General features: G+C 34.6%; 1 protein-coding gene and 1 pseudogene across 1 annotated transcript; both read right to left on the bottom strand.

The window, feature by feature from the left end:
• Positions 1 to 294: 294 nt before the first annotated feature.
• On the bottom strand, positions 295 to 6,545 carry LOC142622146 (protein SRG1-like). Its single transcript, XM_075795582.1, has 4 exons — positions 6,150 to 6,545; positions 2,223 to 2,476; positions 1,045 to 1,372; positions 295 to 739 (listed from the first exon to the last, which is right to left on the bottom strand). The coding sequence occupies exons 1-4, from the start codon at positions 6,387 to 6,389 to the stop codon at positions 503 to 505; spliced, it is 1,059 nt and encodes a 352-aa protein (XP_075651697.1). The 5' UTR covers positions 6,390 to 6,545; the 3' UTR covers positions 295 to 502.
• Positions 6,546 to 7,457: 912 nt separating this feature from the next.
• LOC142635111 (protein SRG1-like) lies at positions 7,458 to 20,639 on the bottom strand (annotated as a pseudogene).
• Between the last annotated feature and the right edge of the window lie 2,888 nt (positions 20,640 to 23,527).

The following is a 23,527-nucleotide window of genomic DNA, read 5'->3' on the forward strand; positions in this document are numbered from 1 at the left end:
ACATTGTCAGGTTGAGGGGTTGGGTCTTAGCTATTGGGGAAGGACTTATGATACTGTGGAAGTGGATCACCGAGATTGCGGAAAAAGGATCTCACTTAAAATGAACGTTTTCTTTCTTTGAGAAGCATCAAATTAACCAGCATAAGATGCAACTGTATTCATCTCTGCTATTGTCAGGTTGGAACTTTAGCTACACAGGTCATACCCGTTCTCATGTCTCCTTAAAAATATGTGGTACCTAAACTTTGGAAAAACAAGAAGTAACATGTATCCAAGGAAAAAAGAAACAAAAAAGACAACGGAAACTGTCCAATGCTATCCACTTATGAAATCAGAATTATTATATGAATCTTCCTTGACATCTTGCACAGATGCTCAAGGATTTATTACATTGCTTCAGAAAAACTGCTTTCAACCTGGTAACATTGTGTCTATTGAATCTGATGCAATCATTATTTTCACGTGCACTGATGCACACCACAAGAACGAATGATACCAAAAATTATATTTTCACTGCTTCAATTGGTCTCTTTCTTTGCTTGAAGTACTCCAAATAAATACTGACGTAGTTTTTCACCTTTTTGTATAATCTTGGCCTTGATTCATCAACCAACCTATCAATTGGTCCAATCTCTTCATTAAATCCAGGAAGGCAGAACACAGCCAAAGAAATCCTCTCCCTTTCTGAGTTTGTCACCACTCTGTGTACTGGGCTCTTGAAAATTCCGTTGCTCATTATCTGTGTACCATACAGAACCAATTAATATAAGCAATTCATTTTATTAATCTGCTTTTCTAGGTCTATGTCATTAGATTTTATAACAAACACTCATTCTTTGTGGCAGAACCTCTAGTTAAAATTGTAATTTGAACAATGTGTCATTAAAGTGAACATTGTGTTACTGTTGCATTTGATGTCAAGGGCGCACATCACAAACCTGGAAGCTATCTAATTTGCATTAGGCTTAATGGCATACCTAAAATGTGAGCGCATTAAACAACTCTGGAACAAGGTAAATATGATGCAATCTCAGTAATGGTTACCTCTGCTTGATCACCAACAATAACGAGAAGAGCCTCAGGAATGATTGGAACTTTAAACCACTGATTGTCTTTCTGGAATTGAAGACCTTCCACTTCGTTGTCTTGCAAGAGAAAAGTGATTGCTGCTGCATCTGTATGCTCTTCGATCCCAATTACAAGATCCGGCCTTGGACATTTTGGATAGTAGTTGAATCCTGCATTCATTTTTCCTTCTTTTCCATATTGGTCCAAAAAGCAGTTATCCTCCAAGTCCAGTGACCTTGCCATGGCCGTAAGGATGATTTCAATCACCATGCTCAACTTGATAGTATAATCATTTAGAATATCCCTGCAGTGTTCATGAGCAATTGCATTAGAGTACTCAAATATCCTTTCTAGGTGTGTGAAGCAGCATGATAGCGAGAGAAGGGTCAATGCATATAAGATTTGAAATCCACTAGAAAAGATAGACAACAAAAGATTTATTGATACTGAATCTTCAATTTTCATTTTACAACTTAAGGCATATCTAAAGGCTCCAAAAAACTTATCTTTAAACAAAAATATTCTCAAAAACATCCTAATTAACATCCCATCATATATGGACTCAAATTAACTAAAATACTCCCCATAACTCTCCAAAACAATGATTATAACCTATTCTAGAAAATTCTGAAAATTACAATACAAAATAAAACCTACCAATGATGTATATGATGCCCTACGTCATTGTAGTTACAAAATTTCATTTGAGTTTTTTTCGTTTGTTATTGCAAAAGATTATCATTTTCAAATCTTTAGGATTGAAGGCAAAGCAGGCAGAGGAGCATTAGCTGTAATAGCAGTAGGTAGGACTGAGAGCAACAACAGGAATAGGAAAAGAACTTGCTCTTTGAAGGGTGAAGGTCTAATTGAGAGACCAAGTTGATGAAATTTACAACATAGGGTAAGTACCTTCTTCAGTGATTTTAACATTTTTAATCACTTTATGGTTTTTAATGTACTTTTCATTAGAGGTTATGCAGAACTTGAATGTCTGTAGGCATTTTATATTTTTTCTCATAAGTACGCTGTTAGAAACAAGCATTCACCGTTTATATTGTGAATAGATGAATAATCACCATGGAATAAAATAATTCATTTGGTAAAACTGACAATTTCCTAAATGTACTTTGCTTGCAAATACTTAATATGGTTACCTAAAAACTTTGGGATTTTCAGGCCAAAACTTGAGCTTTCGCTGTTCTGGATTTAAAGTAATATGCAATCGTTCGGTCCCATTAAGTATTTGTTTCTCTGAAAGGATCTTGTCATTTCCATAACCTTCTATGCCATCGGCTGATTTGGCGTCTCTGGAGTATTTTTGCTTCTCTTCCATTGGAAGTGCAAAAAATTGCTTCGTAACTTCACGAACTTCATCTAGAAATGATGGTGTCATACCATGGTTTGTTAGCTGAAGCACATTAAACAACCATTTGAGCATGTATGGACATGATTGGAACAAAAAATAAATGGCATACAAAATAAGCATAATCTAAGATATAACCTATTGGTAAATCCTAGGACAATAAGGATTCATTTCCAATTATTTTGGCTATTCAAAATCAATACCAATTTAGTTCAAGCTATTGTTTTTGAATCAAGTATTGATGCAAAATGGAGGAAACGTTAAGAACTCAATAATATCATGGATAGATTTTGTTAGATATATTTCAACAATTTACTTTTGTAATAAAACAAAAGGAAAGTTAAAACAACTATTTGTAAACCGAATGCTAGAACAGGCAAATCAAACACACTAAACAAATGAAACTAAATAATGCTTAGCCAAGCAAAAATCTGAAAGAGACAAAAATAGCCTAATCTATATCTATATCTATATATCTATATTTATATATTACTAAAAGCTGAAGCGTAGTATTTAATATTGCTGCGCTCACGTTGAGCCACATTAGCGTCTACTTCATTATCTTTTTTCTTTCTATTTTTTTTATAATTATTTTTAATATATTTTTTTATTTCATATATATTTACACTTCTCCAACCTTTCTCCCTCCCTTACCTTTTCATCTCCCCACTACATCTCCAACCTTTCTTCTTCCCTCACCTTCTCATATCCCCACTACCCTATACATTTATATCATTCTTCATATTTCCCTTCATCTTCCTCTATTTTTGTCTCTTTTTATTCACACTCTCTTATTATAAATTTGTCACTATCTCTTTCATTCTATGCATAGTTTTCCCATAAAAAAAAAAGGTTCTCTCTCTCTCTCTCTCTCTCAATTTTTGGGTGGATTTTTTATTTTTCTTGCATCTTCGCTTTAGGTTGATAATTTTTTATATTCTTTAATCTACTTTAGGTTAATGCGATTTAGTTTTGTTTTTATTTTAATTGTTGTGATTTTTTTTTCTCTTTCTTTGATTGTTAAATGTTATCCTATTGCGTTATAAATGATTAAATATAGCATATAAAAATATAATATTATTTTACTACATAGCATGATTTGAATAATTTAATTTGGTAGTTATTATAATTTGATAGCATGATTTTTATAGTGCTCAATTTAGATGTTAAACTTTGAGACTTTAATCATTTTCGTTTATTTTTTAATCATTTGTAGTGGACAAAATACTCTTAATAATTGTATTAGAAGTACTCTATAATGCTATTTATTTAATTAGAGAAAAGCAAAGGTTAACTAAACAAAAATTATTAGATGAGAAACAAATTTTATCTTTCGCAATTTTACTTTAATTATTATTAATATTATTATTATTTTATAACAATGCATATATAGAAATTTAATTCTTAGATTTTACTAATAATTGTTTATTTGATAATCTGTTTTGGGTGGATGAAATTACAATTTCTGCAAAGAAAATAACCTTAGTGGATTATAAACAACAAATTGTTTTTCTAATTGGTCCAATTAATCATAGTTAAGTTTTATTAATCTTTTAATTACTTTTTTTAGTGTTTTGGATTGTAGGCAGAAAAAATAAGTTTGAGAAAGTTTGTTTAAAACTAAAACAATAATTTTCAAATTTTATATTCTTTTTAATGATTCACAAAATGTTGTAAATAACTTTTATTAAAAAATAAATATTTTAGTTAACTTGGCTTTTGAATTTCTGAGAAAAATTGTATTTTTTTCATTTTAGTATAACAAAAATTATTAAATTTATGATTTATGATTGTTCCTATATTACATTTATGATTATTCTTATAATAAATAAAAATATAATTACAAAATACATTACTCTTTATTAAATTAGTTTAAATTGTATAAATTTTTTTAATAAAAGCACTGTGTGGGGCAAAAGGATCCTGGTGGGAATGTGGGCCTTTTGGGCCTTGTTAAAGAAGGCCGACCTGACCCTGGGGTTAGAGATTGTTGGTGCTATGGGTCGGCCTATACGCCGAGGATCCTAGGATCCAGCCGAGGATGGTTTTCCCCTCGGACTGACATCAAAGAACCTGAGACTTCATGGTAAAGATTAGGGAATGATACGGTCAAGACCAACGGTTAAAGGGAGAGAACCCTTGAATGTCCTAGAAGCGCCGATGTTGGAAGAATATCAAAGGTAAAGGCTGCTACCTCCACATTAAAGACCCTGCACCTACCACCCTGGCCGCATTAATGAGGAAGTGACACTTAAACAGTGGAAGGGAAACTTCTAGTTACTGTTCAAAGGCACTAAGAAAAGAAATATCTAGGCTAAGGGAGGAATTGGGGGGCAACACGTGGATAAAGTATTAAAAAGAGGAGTATTTAAGGAGGGACCGGAACGAAACGGGACGGAACTTTTTGTAACCTAAAAAGAAGAAGGAAAAAGAGAGATATAATATAAGAACGAACTTTCGCTTACGTCCGAGGAGGTCTATTTACATTACTCCTTTTTGTCTCTAAGTACTTGGAATCTTTAGTTTGTCATTTCATCCCTATACACTTCTAACCTGGGTTTCAAGCCCACACTCTACAAATTCTTATTGTTTAAGGCTCATTGGGTCTGAGCCCATAACTATTCTTGGGTCCAGGTGCAATTGTGCACTTACAAGCACCATAAAAATAATTAGCATGCGCAACGTGCAAGTTCGCGGCTAGTATATAATAATAAGTGAAGCTGAGAGAAATTTAAATTAAAATTTCAAATTAGAGTTCCAATTTTGCGCTATGTGTCCTATATTATTTATTTTTAAAGAGTTTTATTTCTTAATTTAGAATCAAATGTGAGACCATATCATAAATATTCACCCAAGTAAATTATGCAGTACAAAAACGAAAGAGTCTAGAATAAATAAGTCGTAAAAAAAAAAGTGCTTCACAATAATTTAAAAAAAAAAAGACAATTTACATTTTATACCTAATAATATCCTTACAATATTTTTTAAACAGTTAATAAAATATAAAAAAGACTATATATCAATAATATTTAAATTATATATATATATATAAGAATTATATTATACATATATCTTTAGGTGTATCATGCATATGCATGAAATTATAAACTAGTATTATATAATATATTAATCAACGTATCAAATACTTAGAATAATTCAAAGACACTAATTCAATGATTCTTTACAAATATCTAAATTCAACCCATGGAACATAAAAATCCACGAAACAGTATCAAAAGTCAAACCGATACCAAATCATATAAAAAGACAATGACCATTAACTTCATAGTAAAAAAACAAGAAGATATTGGGCGACAAACCTACAAAATCTTAAAGCAGATTTTCTTTAATTTATTTTTGTGATTTACGGTGAAATGAATTTTGTGTTTGTTGAAAAACATCTTGAAAAAAAAAAAACTGGGTTTTGATTTTCAACAGATTTAAACAAACTAACTAATTGCAATGTAGCTTTTAATCATTGTCTATAAGTACATCAAAATAGTACAGGTATTTGCAAATTACTAGAAGTTTCTTGAGCTAGCTATAGAACTGAGTTTTGTATATATACATTTATTTATTTGTTTGGAGTTGACTTAACCAGCTTTAGAACTCTGCTTTTGTGAACTATGATAGACCCAGATAGTAAAATTTAGTGGATGTCAATATGATGGCTTCAATTGGATAGTATAGAAGTAATATTGAGTGTTGGGATTAAAACCTGAATGCAGCCCCATGTGCTTAGAGCTGATCGAAGTTTCTGCAGCTCTTCTTTGCTGGTTGACAAAGATTTAAGCAGACCAAGATTGACAACTGGAATCTCCACCAATGGAACATCCAAGTCTCCACCATCCCTATCCTTATGAATATAGTTTTCTGGAAGTTCATCGCCATTGAGGACTAGTTCCTGGACACTTTTCTGTACCATCTGTGTCTTGAAAGCAGGAGCAGATTCGGCCATGTTAAAAGAGTGAAGCAGATGCTGTCTATTCAATATTGAGGTTATGTTTAGGGTGGGTTGGAGCAGCAAAAATAGCTAAATACTACTATTTTTTGAAATAATGTGTTTTATTATTGTTTAAAAAATATTTAACAATTTATCACTTTTTTTTACTACGTTTTTCCACGTGATCCTAACAAAAGAAAGAAAAAAGAAAAATCCACCGTCACAACTGTTGACTGTGTGAGTGTAATCACAAAGCCGTAATTGTTGACTGTGTGAGACAATCGACAATTATTTGAAAAATATTTAGTCATTTATCACTTTTTTCGCTACCTTTTTCTGAGAAGGTGTTACATGATTTCGGTGCATGTGACCTCTTTCTTACAAGGAGGTAGACCCCATACTTGTGGGTCTCTCAGGTCACATGCACCGAAAACATGGTGAAGTTTTTCCCTTTTCCCACGTGACCCTAACAAAAGAAAAAGAAAGAGAAAAAGAGAAACCCACCTCCACAACTGTTGACTGCGTGTGTGCCACCATTGCTGACTGTGTGAGACAGTCAACAATTGTGGCTGTGTGATTGCACTCACGCAGTCAACCCACAGCCACAGTTGTTGACTGCGTGACTGCAATCACACAGTCAATAGAAGTGCTGTGGGTGTGGGAAGTGTTCTTATGTAATACTCGAATCTCTTAAACTCTTAACACATTTTGCTAAACTCTTAACACATTGCAACTCAACATGCGGCATTTTTTATGATACTCAATTTTCTTAAATTCGAGTTTAAAAAAAGTGATAAATTGTTAAATATTTCTCAAGCAATGATAAAATACTAATAATTTTTAAAAAATAGTGATATTTAGATATTTTTACCAGAATTATAGTAAAAGTTGTACACTTTTTTATGGTACTTGATTTTTTATAAGAATTTTTTTCACTTGAAAAAACAGATCTAACTGGATGAAATGGCAGCCAGGTTAGCATCCGCAGATCATATGGGTTTTTTTTTTTTGAGAACCCAGTCACTGAATATTATTAAGGTAGGCTAGTAAGGTTAGCCTGAACAATAAGTAATAGATTTGGTGGTACATCTTCCATCCAGATTTGTATATAATTGAGGGATTTTGAGTTCCTCGCTAGAGAGTGAGCTAACTTATTACCCGAGCGGCATACAAGAGAAGTTTTAAATGCTGAAAGAAAACTACTAAGGTATACAACGTCTTGCACTAAATGTCCGTAGGGTGTGAAGTTCCTGCCCTCTACAAGGCTTTTAAAATTTCAGAATCCCCTTCAAGTATGATGTGGTCAAAACCCAGCTCCACAGCAAGTTCAAGAGCTCTCCGTGCTGCAAGAACCTCAACCTCGATGACTGACATTGGCAGGGGATTTTTTGAGACAATGCTGTCATAACTCGACCTTCTTTGTTTCGAATGACAGCACCCAGTCCTGCACTTCTATCGTCGGCAAATGTGGCACCGTCAAAATTAATCTTATACCAATTATCTTGGGGTGGAGTCCATGTTGCTATCTGCGTTCTTCTCTGGTTTGTGGACGTCATGGGACTGGAATGGGACTCAAGTTGTTGCTCCCAAGAGTGTTCCAGTACCTTGTCCAGTGGGAGTGTTGGTTTACCGAGTCGGAGATTATTTCGCCGATTCCATAGGTTCCATAACACCAAGGAAAAGAGCGTCGGATCTGCCGTACTTGCAAAAATAAAACCAATAAAGTCAGTGAAGCATGTGCTCTGTTTGAGAGAGCCTTGATTCCACACTGGTATGGAATTTCCGAGAGATTGCAAGGTGGGACAGCGGTAGAGTGCGTGCATTATATCTTCATCTTCCTGTTTGCATATCTCACATTGTCCATCAGGTGTTATTTTGCGCCGAAACAAGTTTGCTTTTGTGGGCAGAGAGTTTTTGCATGCTCTCCATATCGGTGTCTTCACTTTGTTTGGAACATCAAGAGCCCAGATTTTGTTCCACAATGGTTTCAGAGCTTGGGTTGATGATTGACCCGGTTGCTGCACTCTAGAGGCTTCCTGTAAAAAACGATATCTTGACTTGACTGTGTAATTTTCGTCCGACGTGAATGGCCATATAAGAACATCATCTTGAATGGAGTGGCACAGGGGGATATTTTTTATAACTGATGCTTCAAAGTCATACAAAACTCGATCAACTAAATCGGCCTTCCATATTTTTTGGCCCTGATCAATAAAATCTCCAACCTTTGCACCTTCCCATCCAATCACCACAGGTGTGATGATTCTAGGATTATGTTTAGTAGGCAGCCAGTTCTCCCCCCATACATTGACAGATAGGCCCGATCCTATTCTCCATGCGGCACCTCTCTTGATAACATCCCTCCCTTTTAAAATACTCTTCCAAGCATATGAGGCATTTGCCAGATTTTTTGCTTCCATGATTGTAGAATTTGGAAAAAACTTCGCCTTAAAAACCCAGTAGAATAGAGAATCCATGTCATGGAGTAAACGCCAAGTTTGTTTGGCTAGGAGGGCATCATTAAACAAAGCAAGGTCTTTGAAGCCCATACCCCCTTGGCTTTTGGGTTTACATAAATCTTGCCATTTCACCCAATGAGTTTTCCTATTATCACCCTTTTGACCCCAAAAAAATCTACATATCATTGATTCCATCTCATGGCATAAGGAAAGTGGTAGTTTGAAGCATGTCATAGTGTAAGTGGGTAGAGCTTGGGCCATGGATTTAATTAAGATCTCTCTTCTTGCTTGAGATAAGAGTTTTGCTTTCCAACCAGCTAATTTTTTCCAAACTTGTTGCTTAATATGGGTGAAACTCTCCTTCTTTTTTCGACCCACAAGTGATGGAAGGCCTAAATATTTTTCATATTGTTGGATGACCGAAACTCCAAGCATATCTTTGATTGAGGATTGCATCTCTTTGGGTGTGGATTTGCTAAAGAAAAGAGTAGTCTTGGTGTGATTAATTTGTTGCCCCGAAGCACTCTCATATTTAGCCAAAATATCAAGTAGGCATTGGCATTCACTTTCCTTGGCCTTGCAAAAGATCACACTATCGTCTGCAAAGAGTAGGTGAGTTAGCTTAGGTCCATTTTGACAAATAGATACTCCTCTTATATCACCATTATGGGCTGCCTTTTTTATTAGGCCATGAAGGCCTTTAGTGCACATGAGAAAGAGGTAGGGGATAGGGGATCGCCTTGTCTAAGTCCTCTTGTAGGAGTAATATTGCCATGGGGTTCGCCATTAATCAAAATAGAATAAGATGCATTTGTAATACATAGCATCATAAGGTGCACCCATCTGCTATGAAAACCCATCTTCATCAAAACATGCTCCATGTAAGACCATTCCACTCTATCGTAGGCCTTACTCATATCGAGTTTCAAGGCCATAAAACCTGTCTTTCCTTTATTGTGATTTCTCATATAATGCAGGGTTTCAAAAGCCACTAAAATATTATCAGAAATCAGGCGATCAGACAAAAAAGCACTTTGATGTTTTGATATAAGTTGAGGCATAATCTTTTTCAGTCTATTTGCCAAGACTTTAGCAAAAATACGATAAAGCACATTACTCAAACTTATAGGCCTAAATTGCGACACATATTCCGGATTTTTTACTTTAGGGATTAAAGTTATAAAGGAATGACCAAGAGATTGTGGCAATGTACTTGTGTTTAGATAGTGTAAAATGGATTGAGAGACATTTGAACCAACTAGGGACCAATAGCTTTGATAGAACAAAAGGGGCATGCCGTCGGGGCCGGGTGCTTTCAAGGGTGCCATTTCCTTCACTGCTGTTTCAACTTCTTCAATGGTGAATGCCCTTGTAAGTGTGTCATTCATAGATTCAGTGACCACCTGAGGAATGACTTTGCCATGGCTTTGAGGATGACTTCAGTTATGAGGCTTAACTCCATGGTATACTTGAGTAAAATATGCCTGCAGTTATTTATTTATTTTTATTATGTGTAACTGATCAGTTTGACTATTCAACCTGTATTTTCTATGGATGGAGAGCCAACCATTCACTGCTGCCACCACCACCATATGTTATTATAGATGATTGAAGTGTCTTTTGGATGCTATGGAACACAAAATCAAGGTAGGGGGAAAGTGATTGTGTTTAGAGTGTCAAATTTTCCATTTAACATCATTTTAGGAACTATTTAGTTAGTTAAGATGTTTCCTAAACATTTTAGCAATCTAACATCTCGAGTTTCAAAAAAATAGTACACGTGGAAAAATGTGGAACTTGAGTCCACAAAACAAAACCAAAACACGAGATTCACAAACACCTTTAGCTCCTTACCCAACAAATGCACCGCTAAATTCACAAACACCTTTAGCTCTTCACCCAACAAATGCACCACCTCATCCCAATCATAAATTGCAAACCCAAACCCAACAAACTCATCCCAATTGGAACTTGCAAAGAGAGGGAGAAAATTCCAAGAGAGATAGGGAACGAGATTGAGAGAGAACCTCAATGGTGAGCTTCATCCTTGGAGGCTTGATTTGGGCTTGATCTAGAGATTAAGCTAGAGAGAAGAAGAGAGGTTCAGAGGCAGAGAAGAAGAGAGTACCATTTGTTCCATGAAGCGGAAAGCAACAGATTGTTTGGCGATGCTGACATAGCAGAGAGGGCCATTTCTGATCAAGAAAGCCACCTTTTTTAGTGACATTGTTTTTCATTCTTCAACCTGGTAGGATATATGTGAATGATGTTAGAAATACATGTCATTTAGAATTGGCTAATCCTTTGACAAAATGCACTTTACTTGAATTGGGTAGTTCTAGGATGGTTTAAGTCTTCAAGAAACATGTTGTTCAAGTCAAGAGTTAAAGCCATGCAAATTTGTCCAAGAAACAAGTGAAGAAGTGCTAGATTTTAAAGCTCGACAACTAGCTCAACAGATAGCATCTATCAAGGTTTAAAAAACTGCTTTAGCCCGATGCTCGACTTCTGCTCGATAGATACCTTATCTATCGTGATTTATGAAAATCAATTTTTTAGATTTGATTTCACTCCAATCCGTGTGTACATGTTTATGCTTTCTTTTCTCACAATCCTAAACATATATAAGGATTATTTTAAAGGCTGTCAAAGATTGTGCGAGTGTGAAGCAAAGTTTTGTTCATACAAATTGTGACCAGAGACATAATTTGCCCTAGTTCATCTTTCTCTTGATCTTTATCGTGTTGATGAACTGAAGAATTTTGCAGCTAACATCTTTCTCAAGTTGGTGATTAAGTAGCATACTAGGATCTGCGCATCGATTGGTAGTCACATACTAGGAGCCTTGCATTGAAAATGAGAGATCATCACTGTAGAACAAGTCCAATTGTGTATTGGGGTAAGGGTTCAACTGTAGGTTGGTATAAGGTACTGGGATTCCTTTACTTGTAACCGCTTGTTGTGATAATAGTAGATTATTGGGAGTAGTGACCTTAAAATCACCCGGTGTGGTTTTTGCCTTAGAGGTTTTCTCCATTTATAAACAAATCACCGTGTCAACTTTATTTTCCGCTGCATAGTAACCTAGTTGATGATTTATTTGTGTTACCACGCTTTTGCATGTTAATTAGATTAATTAATCAACTTGACTAATAAATTGGTTAATTCATCACAAGGGGTCAATACATTTTTGGTCTATCAAGTGGTATCAGAGCAGGCACACTCTGATTAGGGTTAATCTTTGCTATGTGATCCATTGATCCCTGTTGTCATGGATAGAGGACAATCGTTGATTATATCTCCTTTATTTGATAGCATTAACTATGCATACTTCAAAGTACGCATGAGAGCTTTCTTGCAGTCATTAGATGAAAATGTGTGGCAAGCTGTGAAGATAGGCTGGACCAAGCCAAAGGAAGCGCCGGCCGATTGGGATGATGCTAAGATCAAGGCGGCTAACTTCAACAGTAGGGCATTGAATATGTTCTTCAGTGCGGTCATGAATGAGGAGTTTAAGAAAATATCCTCTACTGAAACTGCCAAGGGAGCTTGGACCATTCTCGAGACAACCTATGAGGGAGCTAATGCTGTCAAAGATTCGAAACTTCAGAGGCTCACTACAAGCTTCGAAGAGATCAAGATAGAGGAGGATGAGTTGTTCGATGAGTTCTATGCCAAGCTCAAGGACATAATGAACTCAGCCTTTAATCTTGGAGAAACCATTCTTGAACCCAAGATTATTAGAAATGTGCTCAGATATCTACCCGAGAGATTTCATGCCAAGATCACTACAATTCAGAAATCAAAGTACATCGACAAAATTCCTTTGACGGTTGGCTATCTTCAGACCTATGAGTTGGGTTTGACAAGAATCGAGAAATCGAGTAAGAGTAAGAGCATGGCACTAAAGGCTAAGAGTAGTAACACAGATGAGTCTTCAGACGATGAAGATTCTAAAATGAAGTCCTACATCACAAGACAATTCAAGAAGTTCATAAAGAATGCTAATGGGAAGGGCTTTGATAAGGACCGTAGGCAATCTAGTTCCTCTTAATTTAAGAACCAAGACATATGGAAGAAGGATGGTAGGGATGACAGTTAGTACACTGTTCCCTCAAGACCTAAGTATTTCGGGTGTCAATGCTTTGGACACACGAAACAAGAGTGCCCTATGTATCTCAAGACCATTGGAAAAAGCAAGGCACTTGCTACTACATTGACCGACACTGAACCTGAGGATGATTCGGAAAATGAGAATGATGGAATCCTGAATGCCTTCACTACCACTATAAATCCTACTGAGGGGATTGTTGAAGATGTGGATGAAGAATAAGACTTGGTGGAGTTTAAGTTTGAAAAGATGGATAAGCAAGATGACATTCACATCGCCTATGCAAAATTATACAAAGTCTCAGAAAAGCATGAGAAGTTGTATAGGTTGGCCACCAAGAAGCTCAGTGATGTGAAGCTTGAACAATAAGAAATCTCCACAAAGTTTGATGAAGCAAATCAGACTATTGGAGCACTGAGATTTGAGAACAATTTCTTGGCTGATAAGATTAAGAAGCTTAAAGTGGAGCTATTTCAAGTCAGAGCTTAGCTGGAAAGGACTTCAAGTGCAAAGCTTGATGAGATGCCCAGCCTTAAAAAATCTGCATCTGATCGAACCGGTTTAGGGTATGATTTCTCTTCTCCTAATATTGCTTTCTCTAGTACTACTGTTTTGTTCTTTCTGCTAACAATGTTGAATCTGAGAACACTGATGTCAAAACTGTTTTAGCTAGTGAGAACATAGATAAGGGTAAATCCATCTTAGGAGCACCCCTTAAACTTGATAAGAAAGAGACTAAAAACTCTAGGGCTAAGAAGGGTAATACCCAAAAGTCCAAACAGAAGAAGCAGCATCTCTGTCATCACTGTGGAGCGACCGGACATACTCGATCTAATTGCTATAAGTGGTTAGCCACTCAACAGAGTAAAAATATGATCTCATTTGGAAACCAGAATCAGTTTCCATCATCTCTTGCTCATCTTGGAGATCTACTCAAAGCCCTCATGTTCCTTTCGAACTTGAACAGTTTCAATTCTTCTCTCTCATCGCCGGATCAAGGGTTCGCTAAACGGAAAGGTTCTTCCAAGGTGTGAAAGGAAAAAGGCTCGAAGCGATTTTGTCACTTTTCTCTCTCTCTTCTTCTATTTTTTTTTTTTTTTTGCATTACTTGTGTGTTTTGCTTTCTTGTTTTGAGTCAGTCTAGTTTTATGTTATGCTTAGTTTAAGATGTTTTTGTTTGTTTGTTTTCAATTTTGCTTTATTTATTTTTTTTTTTTATAAAAATAAAAAAAATTGAAAACTCAAAAAATACAAAAAACAGTGTGTGTTTGTGTACACAACTAAGCAAGTGAGTTTTGTGGCTCATGTTTGTGATGAGTAAGATTAAGTAATCTTTTTTACTTAACACTTGTATCACTCTTTTTGACGGGAAGGAGTAAAAAATCTTAAGAGAAAGGCATAAATAATCATCTCACCAGTGTTGCCGCCAACCATGAAATGACATCCATATGTTTCAGCATAGCAAAAGTGTAATGTCAAAAGCTTAGCATCATTGGGTATTTCTTTTCTCTCTCTTGTATGCCCATGCATGATATGCTTAAAAGAAAATATGCAAAGAAAAATAAAAGCAAAAAGAATGAATATGCTTTATATATGATTGCAAGCGTGTCTTCTAGGAGACGCGGGAGTTATAGGATGTACCTCAAAGGTGATAGTCTCCATCAAGCAGTTATGATTGTGTGTGAGTTAAATTAATTTTCTCATATCTCAAATCGTCATAACATGTAGACATTTGTGCAATCTTGCGATGTTTTCACACACAACACGCAATATTCTTTGCTAATCTTGATACATGTGCAGGTACAATGTGATTTGGCTATCACAAGGAATACATGTGTTAATGTATGTTCACTAAACTGTCTTGACTTGTTTTTGAAATATAAAATTGGTTAGACTTGTTTAGAGTGCGTGTGTGTGTATGTGTGTGTGTGTGTGTTTTGGATCTATATGCTTGACTTTTTTCTTGTTGAGAGATGATTTTGAGAAGTTCAAAATGTTGTTTGGATTTTTGGTTGAGTGGCATGTTTGATTGCATTCATGTCTATGGTTTTCTTTTCTTGAAAGACTGTTTTTGAGCAATCTCGACAACTGCTGGACACCTCTCGACAGTTAGGCAATCTATCGAGCCTCTTGAGTTTCCTTTCTCAATATCTGCTATTGCAATTTCGATCCATTGAACTTTTTGAGAACTTGTCTCGATAGCTTCTCGATCCATCGAGAAAGTTTCTATCTCCTCGATAGCTTCTCGATTCATCGAGGTTCTTTTGCTCTGGACACCTCTCGATAGCTACATCTATCAAATTTTAAAGCTCGACACCTCTCGATACCTCTTGATCCATCGAGCTTTATGATTTCTATATATATCATTCAGCGTGATTTTCTCTCATTTCTCTCTGTTCTCTTTTGACAGAAAACGTCTCTCCCTCTTCCCAAACACTCTTCTCTCTCTCCAAACCTCATATCCAAGTGTTTTTCGGCCTAGATTGATATTCTTCCCTCTGGTAAGATCTTGTTTCCCTCTTGTTCATGCATTTCATTCATATAGATCTAGGTTTTTAGGTTTTTGAAAATTTTTGGGGTTTTTCAAAATTGATGATGTTTCAGTGAAATTTTTGGAATGAGTTTTGTTCAAATGATCTTAAATGTTCATGCATTGCATCACATTTGCATTTTAACAATGATTCATGCATTATAGATATGTGTTTACTATGTTGAAATAATATGTGCTGGTAGGTTTGGATTGGGCTAAGCCTATGTTGTTCTTAATGTTGCATGTCACATGTTTAGGCATTCTTCATGCATACATACCTCCTTTTTCTAGCTTTTTTATATTAATTGTGTTTGGTGCTTTCATGTGTGTGTCTCTCTCTCTTTCTTTCGATTAGTTGCTCGCCTAAACGAAAATTTACTCTGTCCCAAAACCCTCTTCTTTCTAAGGCATCTTATTCTGATTCTACCCTCTCCCATGTCAAGTTTTGTGATGATAAAGCCCGTAAGGACTTTTTGGAGAACTTCTCTTGACAAGGCATTCATTCGGAATGCCAAGTCATCCTATCGGACTTTTTCGATACTGACCTTCCCACTGTCATCCACAGTAGGAGTTAGGAGTCACTTTGTGACCTCCCGGTCACTTGTCCCTCAGTGATCATACATGAGTTTTACTTCAATATGCACGAATTTGATTACTCTGTACCTTATTTTATCACTTGCGTTCGAGGTACACACATTATAGTCACTCCGGATCTTATATCCAATGTGCTACACATACGGAGGGTAGTGCATCCTGACTACCTCGGCTGTGATCTTCTTAAGACTGTGTCTAAAGACGAACTCATGTCTCTATTCTGTGAGACACCTTCTTGGGGTGGTCGTCAAAACACCCCTTGCTCGACCTTCGCTAAAGGTCTGAGGTTCCTTAACATGGTGATGATATTCGTTCTCCATCCATTTTCTCACTATAACTCTATTACAGAGCCTCGTGCTCAATTTTTGTTATCTCTCTTAGAGGACCTTACTATAGACTTCCTTTCTCACTTCATTCTCTCCCTTAAAGATGTCTAAAAGGATATGGCGACCCGTGATAAGCTAATTTTTCCTTCAGCTATCACGCGGATCATTCGCCACTTTTCTATCTCCTATCTCGAGTCGGGCCACTTCTTTGTGATGTGTGCCATAGATGTGACGACCGTTCGACGAAGTGAAGCCCAGCTTCGACCGGAGCCGCCATGGATCGAGACGACAACTTCTTCGGCTTCTTTAGCTCCGTCCACATCCGCCCCTTCTTCTTTCGCAAATGGTGTGACCCTTGAGGTGATTATGGTGCAGCTTCACCGCATGGATGCTCGCCTTGACACTCTCAGTAATAAGTTGTGTCAGGTGAACACTCGTATCCGTCATATTACACGACGACAGACTTGCCTTGATGGCTTTGTAGAATCTCCCTCTCCTTCTCCAGAGGCATCTGAGGATGAGGACAATGATGGTGACTCCAATGGTGGTGACGCTGATGAGGATGATGGTGCTAGCTTTTTCGATGACGAGGAAATGACTGCTTCTCAGTGACTTACCTTTTTGTCATTCATAACAAAAAGGGGAAGCATTTTTGGGTATAAAAGTAGTCATGTACTTAGGGGGAGAGTTAGTATAGAAGTATAAGAGATATCTTTGTTAGGGGGAGTGCTTAGTGTTTTTATTTTTGAGGAATGTAATGAAGACTTGTTATATCTTTTCTCTTCTTTCTTTTTAGATACATTGTTCTTACATTGTGATAGCAAACCTTGTACTCTTATTGTCATATATATTGAGGTTGTTATTACATTTTCACCTATATCTTCATGTGTTGTTTCTTTTCTCTCTTTATGCACATGCTTCTTATTATTTGTATGCAATATTTTATTTTCTGTTTCACACTAAGATGCCTTGATGAGTTTTGTTTAAAGTGTTTCAGAAATACAGGTTGTTAAAGTCTCTCTTGCCATGAACTTTCTTCTCTCATATGTTTATTTGTTTGTTGTGGTTTTGTCACGGATTGTCAAAGGGAGAGATTGTTAGGAGATATGTAAATGATATTAGGAACATATATCATTTAGAATTGGCTAATCGTTTGACAAAACGTACTTCGCTTGTAATTGGGTAGTTCTAAGAAAGTTTAAATCTTCAAGAAACATGTTGTTTAAGTCAAGAGTTAAAGCCATGCAAATCTGTCCAAGAAACAAGTGAAGAAGTGCTAGATTTTAAAGCTCGACAGATAGCATCTATTGAGGTTTAAAAGGATGCTTTAGCCTGATGCTCGACAGCTGCTCGATAGATACCCTATCTATTGAGATTTATGAAAATCAGTTTTTCAGATCTGATTTCACTCCAATTCGTGTGTACATGTTTAGGTTTTTTTTTTTCTCACAACCCTAAACATATATAAGGATTATTTTAAGGGCCGTCAAAGGTTGCGTGAGTGTGAAGCAAAGTTTTGTTCATACAAATTGTGACCGGAGACAGAATTTGCCTTAGTTCATCTTTCTCTTGAAGAAGCTGTTATGTTTGTACGCCGTTGGGTTTTGTGACCAAGGAGCTTTGTGATCTTCATCGTGTTGATGAACTGAAGAACTTTGCAGCCAATATCTTTCTCAAGTTGGTGATTAAGTTGAGTACTAGGATCTGCGCATTGATTAGTTAGTTACGTACTAGAAGCCGTGCATTGAAAATGAGAGATTTTCACTACAAAACAAAGTCTAATTGCGTATTGGGGTAAGGGTTCAACTGTAAGTTGGTATAAGGTACTGAGATTCCTTTACTTGTAACCGCTTGTTGTGATAATAGTGGATTCTCAGGAGTGGTGACCTTAAAATCACCCGGTGGGGTTTTTGCCTTGAAGGTTTTCTCCATTCGTAAACAAATTACCATGTCAAATTTATTTTCTGCTGCATAGTAACTTAGTTGGTAATTTGTTTATGCTACCATGCTTGTGCATGTTAATTGGATTAATTAACCAACTTGGTTAATAAATTGATTAATTCATCATAAAGGGTCAATACATTCTTGGCCTATCACAACCGACGATCAAGAGAGTCACCTCTCTCTTTCTCTCTATTTCTCTTTGTGGTGGTGGAGGAAAAAAGAAACATTTGAGAAAGGAAGGAATGAGCTCAAAACTAATGCTTTCTCTCTGTGGTTGGTGTGCATTTTTCTTTTGGTTTTGTTTTGTAAAACTGGAGTCCTTAAAACTTGAGTTTCACGTGTAATTTTTTTTCATGTCAGACTGCCACCACTTGGAATGAGTCTTAGAAACTCGAGTTCCTTCTTTGAACTCGAGTTTCTAAGACTTGAGATGCTAGTTTGTTAATATGTTTAGGAAACATGCTAACTAACTAAATAATTTCTAAAATGATGTTAAATGGCAAATTTGACCTATTTAGATATCTAAAGGTATTAAAATCATTTTTTAGACAAGTAGGTAAATAATTACTAGTGAAAACTCTATGGAATAAAACAGAAAGATTAAATTATACTTTTCACCATGAAATTTAGGATTATTTTCAATTTGGTCCCTTTAGTTTTAGATTTTTTATTTTAGTCCATTAATTTTAATTCCATTTTCACAATTTTCCTTTCGTTCATTCTGATAACTCATTTGAGCGTTGAGTATCAACAAAACGTTTATTTATTTATTTTTAATTTATAAATTTTTTCTCCTCTCTTAATAGCCATATTAGTCACTCAGGAGAGATGGAAGAATCATTTTGAATGCGAAATCAAATTTAGTGGACTAAAATGCAAAATTTCAATCTTAAGAAATCAAAATGAAAATAATTTTGAACTTTATAAGTGCATGTCAAAAGTTTATGCTCTTGAAATTTGTAATGAATGACCATAAATTCCTGTTGTATTCTTTATTCAGAAGGAAACGTAACATGATTTGATTACCTGAAATCTGTAGGATTATCAGGCCAAAATGTGAACTTTCGCTGGTCTTCTGGGCTTACCATGAGAATCAGTCGGTCAGTCCAATCAAGTATTTGATGGTCTGAAAAGATAATATCATTTCCATAACCTTCAATGTTGTTGGCTTCTCTAGAGTATTTACGCTTCTTGTCCATTGGAAGTGAAAAGAATTGCTTGGTAGCTTCATGGATTTTGTCTAGAAATGAACTTGTTATTCCATGATTTATTGCCTGAAACTCCAAAACCAACTCTTGAGTATGTTATATAAAAGTGATGAAAGGTCTATATTTTTATTTTTGGTTGAAAGATGTCAATGGTTGATACTAGACCATTTCATAAGTTAGAAGTATGAAACGTGGAAGGAATAGAATCCATAACTATATAATTACTTAAATCAAGATATTATAGGAGTATTATAATTGTCAATTTTAAGCTTTGAACTAATTTCCTTCCATTCGGATATTAATTTATTTAATTATTTCTGAGATGATTTAGAGTGTCAAAATTCATTATATTTCATTAATCGGCATCAAACGTGAACATCAACTTTTAGAGGAAGGTTGGTTTTTAGTAGGATCAATTTTATTGTTGGTTTTTTAATATAATAAATATTTAAGAGATAATACTTTATTATAAAATATATAAAATAAATAATTAATATATGTTAAAAAAAAAAAAATCTAGCAGTACTAAACAAAGAAGTACCTGTAGCTTAGTTAAAGAGCCTAAGATTGTCATTTAAATGTGAGTCTCCATGTCCAAATATAACTATGTGAACCTGATAACTCTATAGAACAATATATAGGTTGTTGTTAATCAGTAAGTGCTATGAAATCAAACCTGAAAGCAACCCCATGAATTGAGAGCAGACCGAAGCTTTCTCTAGCTCCTCTGCTACTGTGGTTGCCGAAGATTTGAGGATACCAAGGTCTATGACTGGAATTTCATTCAAAGGAGTATGAACATCAGGCACTCCTGTACTGTTTTTATAAACATAATTATCTGGTGGCTGTCCACCATTGATGATCAGTTCTTGGACACTTTTTGACAGTAACTCTTCCTTGGTAGCCATATTAGGAGTGGGAGATTCAGCCATGTCTCTGCTGGAAGCAGCCATATACATACATACAAGTATACAACTAAGGAACACTTACACACAGTCTTGGTTGATATTATCTCTAAGGATAAGCACATGACGCAACGTGGATAATCATAAAACACTAGGATACAACTATAGTAAAAGTACCACATGTGCATTTGTGGCCGTTCTTAATTGCCGCTATAGATTACTCAGGGTAGACTTATTGCGGCAGTTTGATTACTGCTGCTATAGGTGTACTTTTTGGGGCGAATCTTATTGGCCTAGAATATCATCAATTTTTTGTAGTGAAGGTGAATCATACATGGCCTTATAAAAAAGTATGAATACTTTCCTAGTGGGGTAGATTTTTCCCCCTCTTTAGCTAGCTATGCTTTAAAATCAATTTCATTAAAAATAATTATTTTTGTTAATTTAATGATAATCGGCAATATTTTTTTTTAAAAAAATTCACAATTAGTTTTACTCTAGTGCTATGCTATATAACTTAATAATTTAAATTGTGCAATAAAAAGCTTTAGTTGATCCTTGAACTATGTGATAGAGTTTAATTTGGTCTCTAATTCCAAATTTTCAATAATTGTTGATATTAAATTAAAAATTCTTGGTTTGCTAAGAGGTAGACAAGCAACACAACAAGGAGGTTACATCATATCATATCATGTATTCTCTCCGTCCTAATTTGTTTGTCCTATTTCAAAAATCTAACTTTTTTTTTTATTGTATTGTCTGTTGTATAAAAATGTATAAACTTCCAAAACTACCCTTAAATAAATTTATCAAAAATGGTTTTGGAAATAAAGTAGGCGTATAATAGAAACATTAGTAAATTTGGTTTTTAATTTTAGAAACAGGATAATATTTTGGGACATTCCAAAATGGAATAAAAGACAAACAAATTAGAGCAGAATGAGTATTATAATAATAATAATAATAATAATAATAATAATAATACTAATTATTATTATTATTATATAATAAAAGTTGGGCTTAGTGGCCGTAATTGCACCAAGTGGCTACTCTAACTAATTAGTAAATTAATTTTATATTATTTGTTAGAATATATTTTCTCAAATTAAGGGAAAATATTAATAACTATTTAATTTAAGTAAAACTTTATTATTTAAATTTCAACAAATTAAAATAAAATTCTACTATGAAAAATTTTAAACTTAAATCTCAAAGAAATGGTCAAAAACATAATCCTATAAAGAAATACCAAAAATACATGCAAAACAATTTTCATAGGAAGATTTATCTTTAAAGAATATGAATACAATAGTAAAGACAAAATGCATTGAATGGAATCCTACGAAATAAGTTTGTTAACCATTTCAAATTATGCTCATCATTTACATTAAAAAAATACATCATATTATTTACATTAAAAAAATAATACATATTAATTTCAAAGTTCATTGCAAGATGCGAACTGCTAGGGTATTGCAACAATAAATAACATTCATACAACAATGGGTTGGTATTACATTTCGTGCATGCTTTGTAAAAGGAATGTCAAACCACATATAGAATCATCTTGGTGTGCAAAATTTGAAACAAAAACAAATCTTTCTGTCCCAAGGTTAGAGGCACTCACATTAACTACATACTCTCCAAATATTTATAATATATTCATCTCACTATAACTACTATATATATACAATTGCAAATTACTTCAATTATAAGATTCAAATTGAAGTTTTTGATGTAACTAACAAAAAAACTTTTGAGATATTTAATTGAGATGTTGAGAAAATCCTAAATAAATCTATAGGAGATCTTGCTTAAAAACAAACTGAGGTACAACTTATATAAATTATTGTAAAAATATTGATATTGTAGAAGGAATCTCACATGATTTGAAAAAAAAAAAAGGAAAAAAAAAAGGATTTTCCTACTTTATTTGAATGAATTCAATCTAAAGGATGGTTTTGAAAATTACATAATTGCTAAGATTTTTTATGTACCTTCAAATTACAAAAAGGTATGGAAAAAAAAAAAAAACAATTCAATATGCTATATTAATTCTTTTCGCTGCACTATTCCAAAATTAACCAAAAAAATTATAAAAACATTTACAAAAAACCGTCTCATCATTGAAATTTAATATGAATGCAAATACCTACGAAAAATCTTAGCAACAAAGCCCAAACTTAGTAAGATCCAATAAAAAATCTCCCGGTGTCAATTCATTAGTGATTAACACAAATGATGCAACAAAAGGAAAAGTAGTGAAAGCTCAAAATACCCTTCAACAAGCTTTATAAGTGTCACCATACCACAATAACAAAGCATTGAAGAAAAAAAAATCGTAATGAAGCTTTTTATTACATCACATAATAAAAATCAATAATATAGAAAGAATTAATATGCTTTGATCAACTTTTGTTATACAATATTACTCCAAAGTTGTTTTAATTACTGCCCATTAGTTGAATAAAATAATTATAATAAATATGTGTGTACTATTTATAATTGTTACTTTTTATGATAAACTCATTAGTAACAAAGTTTTATGATAAATATGCTATAATATATGTATAACGTTTTCAAAAAGATAAAATTACATAAAATATTACAATATTATCCGTGCATCGCACAAGCAACTTGCTAGTTTCCAATAATTGTTGATATTAAATTAAGAATTCTTGGTTTTCTAAATGAAGACAAGCAGCCCAACAAGGAGGTTACATCATATCATATCATATACTCTCTTAATCTCAATTTGTTTGTCCTGTCTAAAAAATCCAACTTATTGGTCCATGTCGTTGTGCATAAAAGAAGGACAAGTGGCATTGAAGCCATTATAGAAGTTAAGTCCTTATCCAACAATTTGGAACAAGCAGATCAGCCTTAGGTTTCAGTGTTGTTGTGCTTGTGTCCACAGATTTTCCCATCACAATATCAGTTCAGTTTCCACGTTTGGAAGAAAAAACCAAATAGCCAATGTGTTAATATCAACTTAACATGACTGGCCTTTTTCTTAATTTGTAACATGCCTTCGCTTTATTATGCATTGATGTCTCAATCTGCTGCGCCCAGTGGC

The sequence above is a fragment of the Castanea sativa genome, chromosome 1, assembly GCF_040712315.1.
Source record: "Castanea sativa cultivar Marrone di Chiusa Pesio chromosome 1, ASM4071231v1".
NCBI classification, from domain to species: Eukaryota; Viridiplantae; Streptophyta; class Magnoliopsida; order Fagales; family Fagaceae; genus Castanea; species Castanea sativa.

Excerpts from the sequence above, each read along its gene's own strand:
- LOC142622146 (XM_075795582.1), bottom strand. The coding sequence starts at position 6,389 with ATGGCCGAATCTGCTCCTGCTTTCAAGACACAGATGGTACAGAAAAGT. Across the intron at positions 2,477-6,149 it reads GCACATGGGGCTGCATTCAG|CTAACAAACCATGGTATGAC; the intron begins GTTTTAATCCCA and ends AATGTGCTTCAG. Across the intron at positions 1,373-2,222 it reads GAAAATCCCAAAGTTTTTAG|GGATATTCTAAATGATTATA; the intron begins GTAACCATATTA and ends TGAACACTGCAG.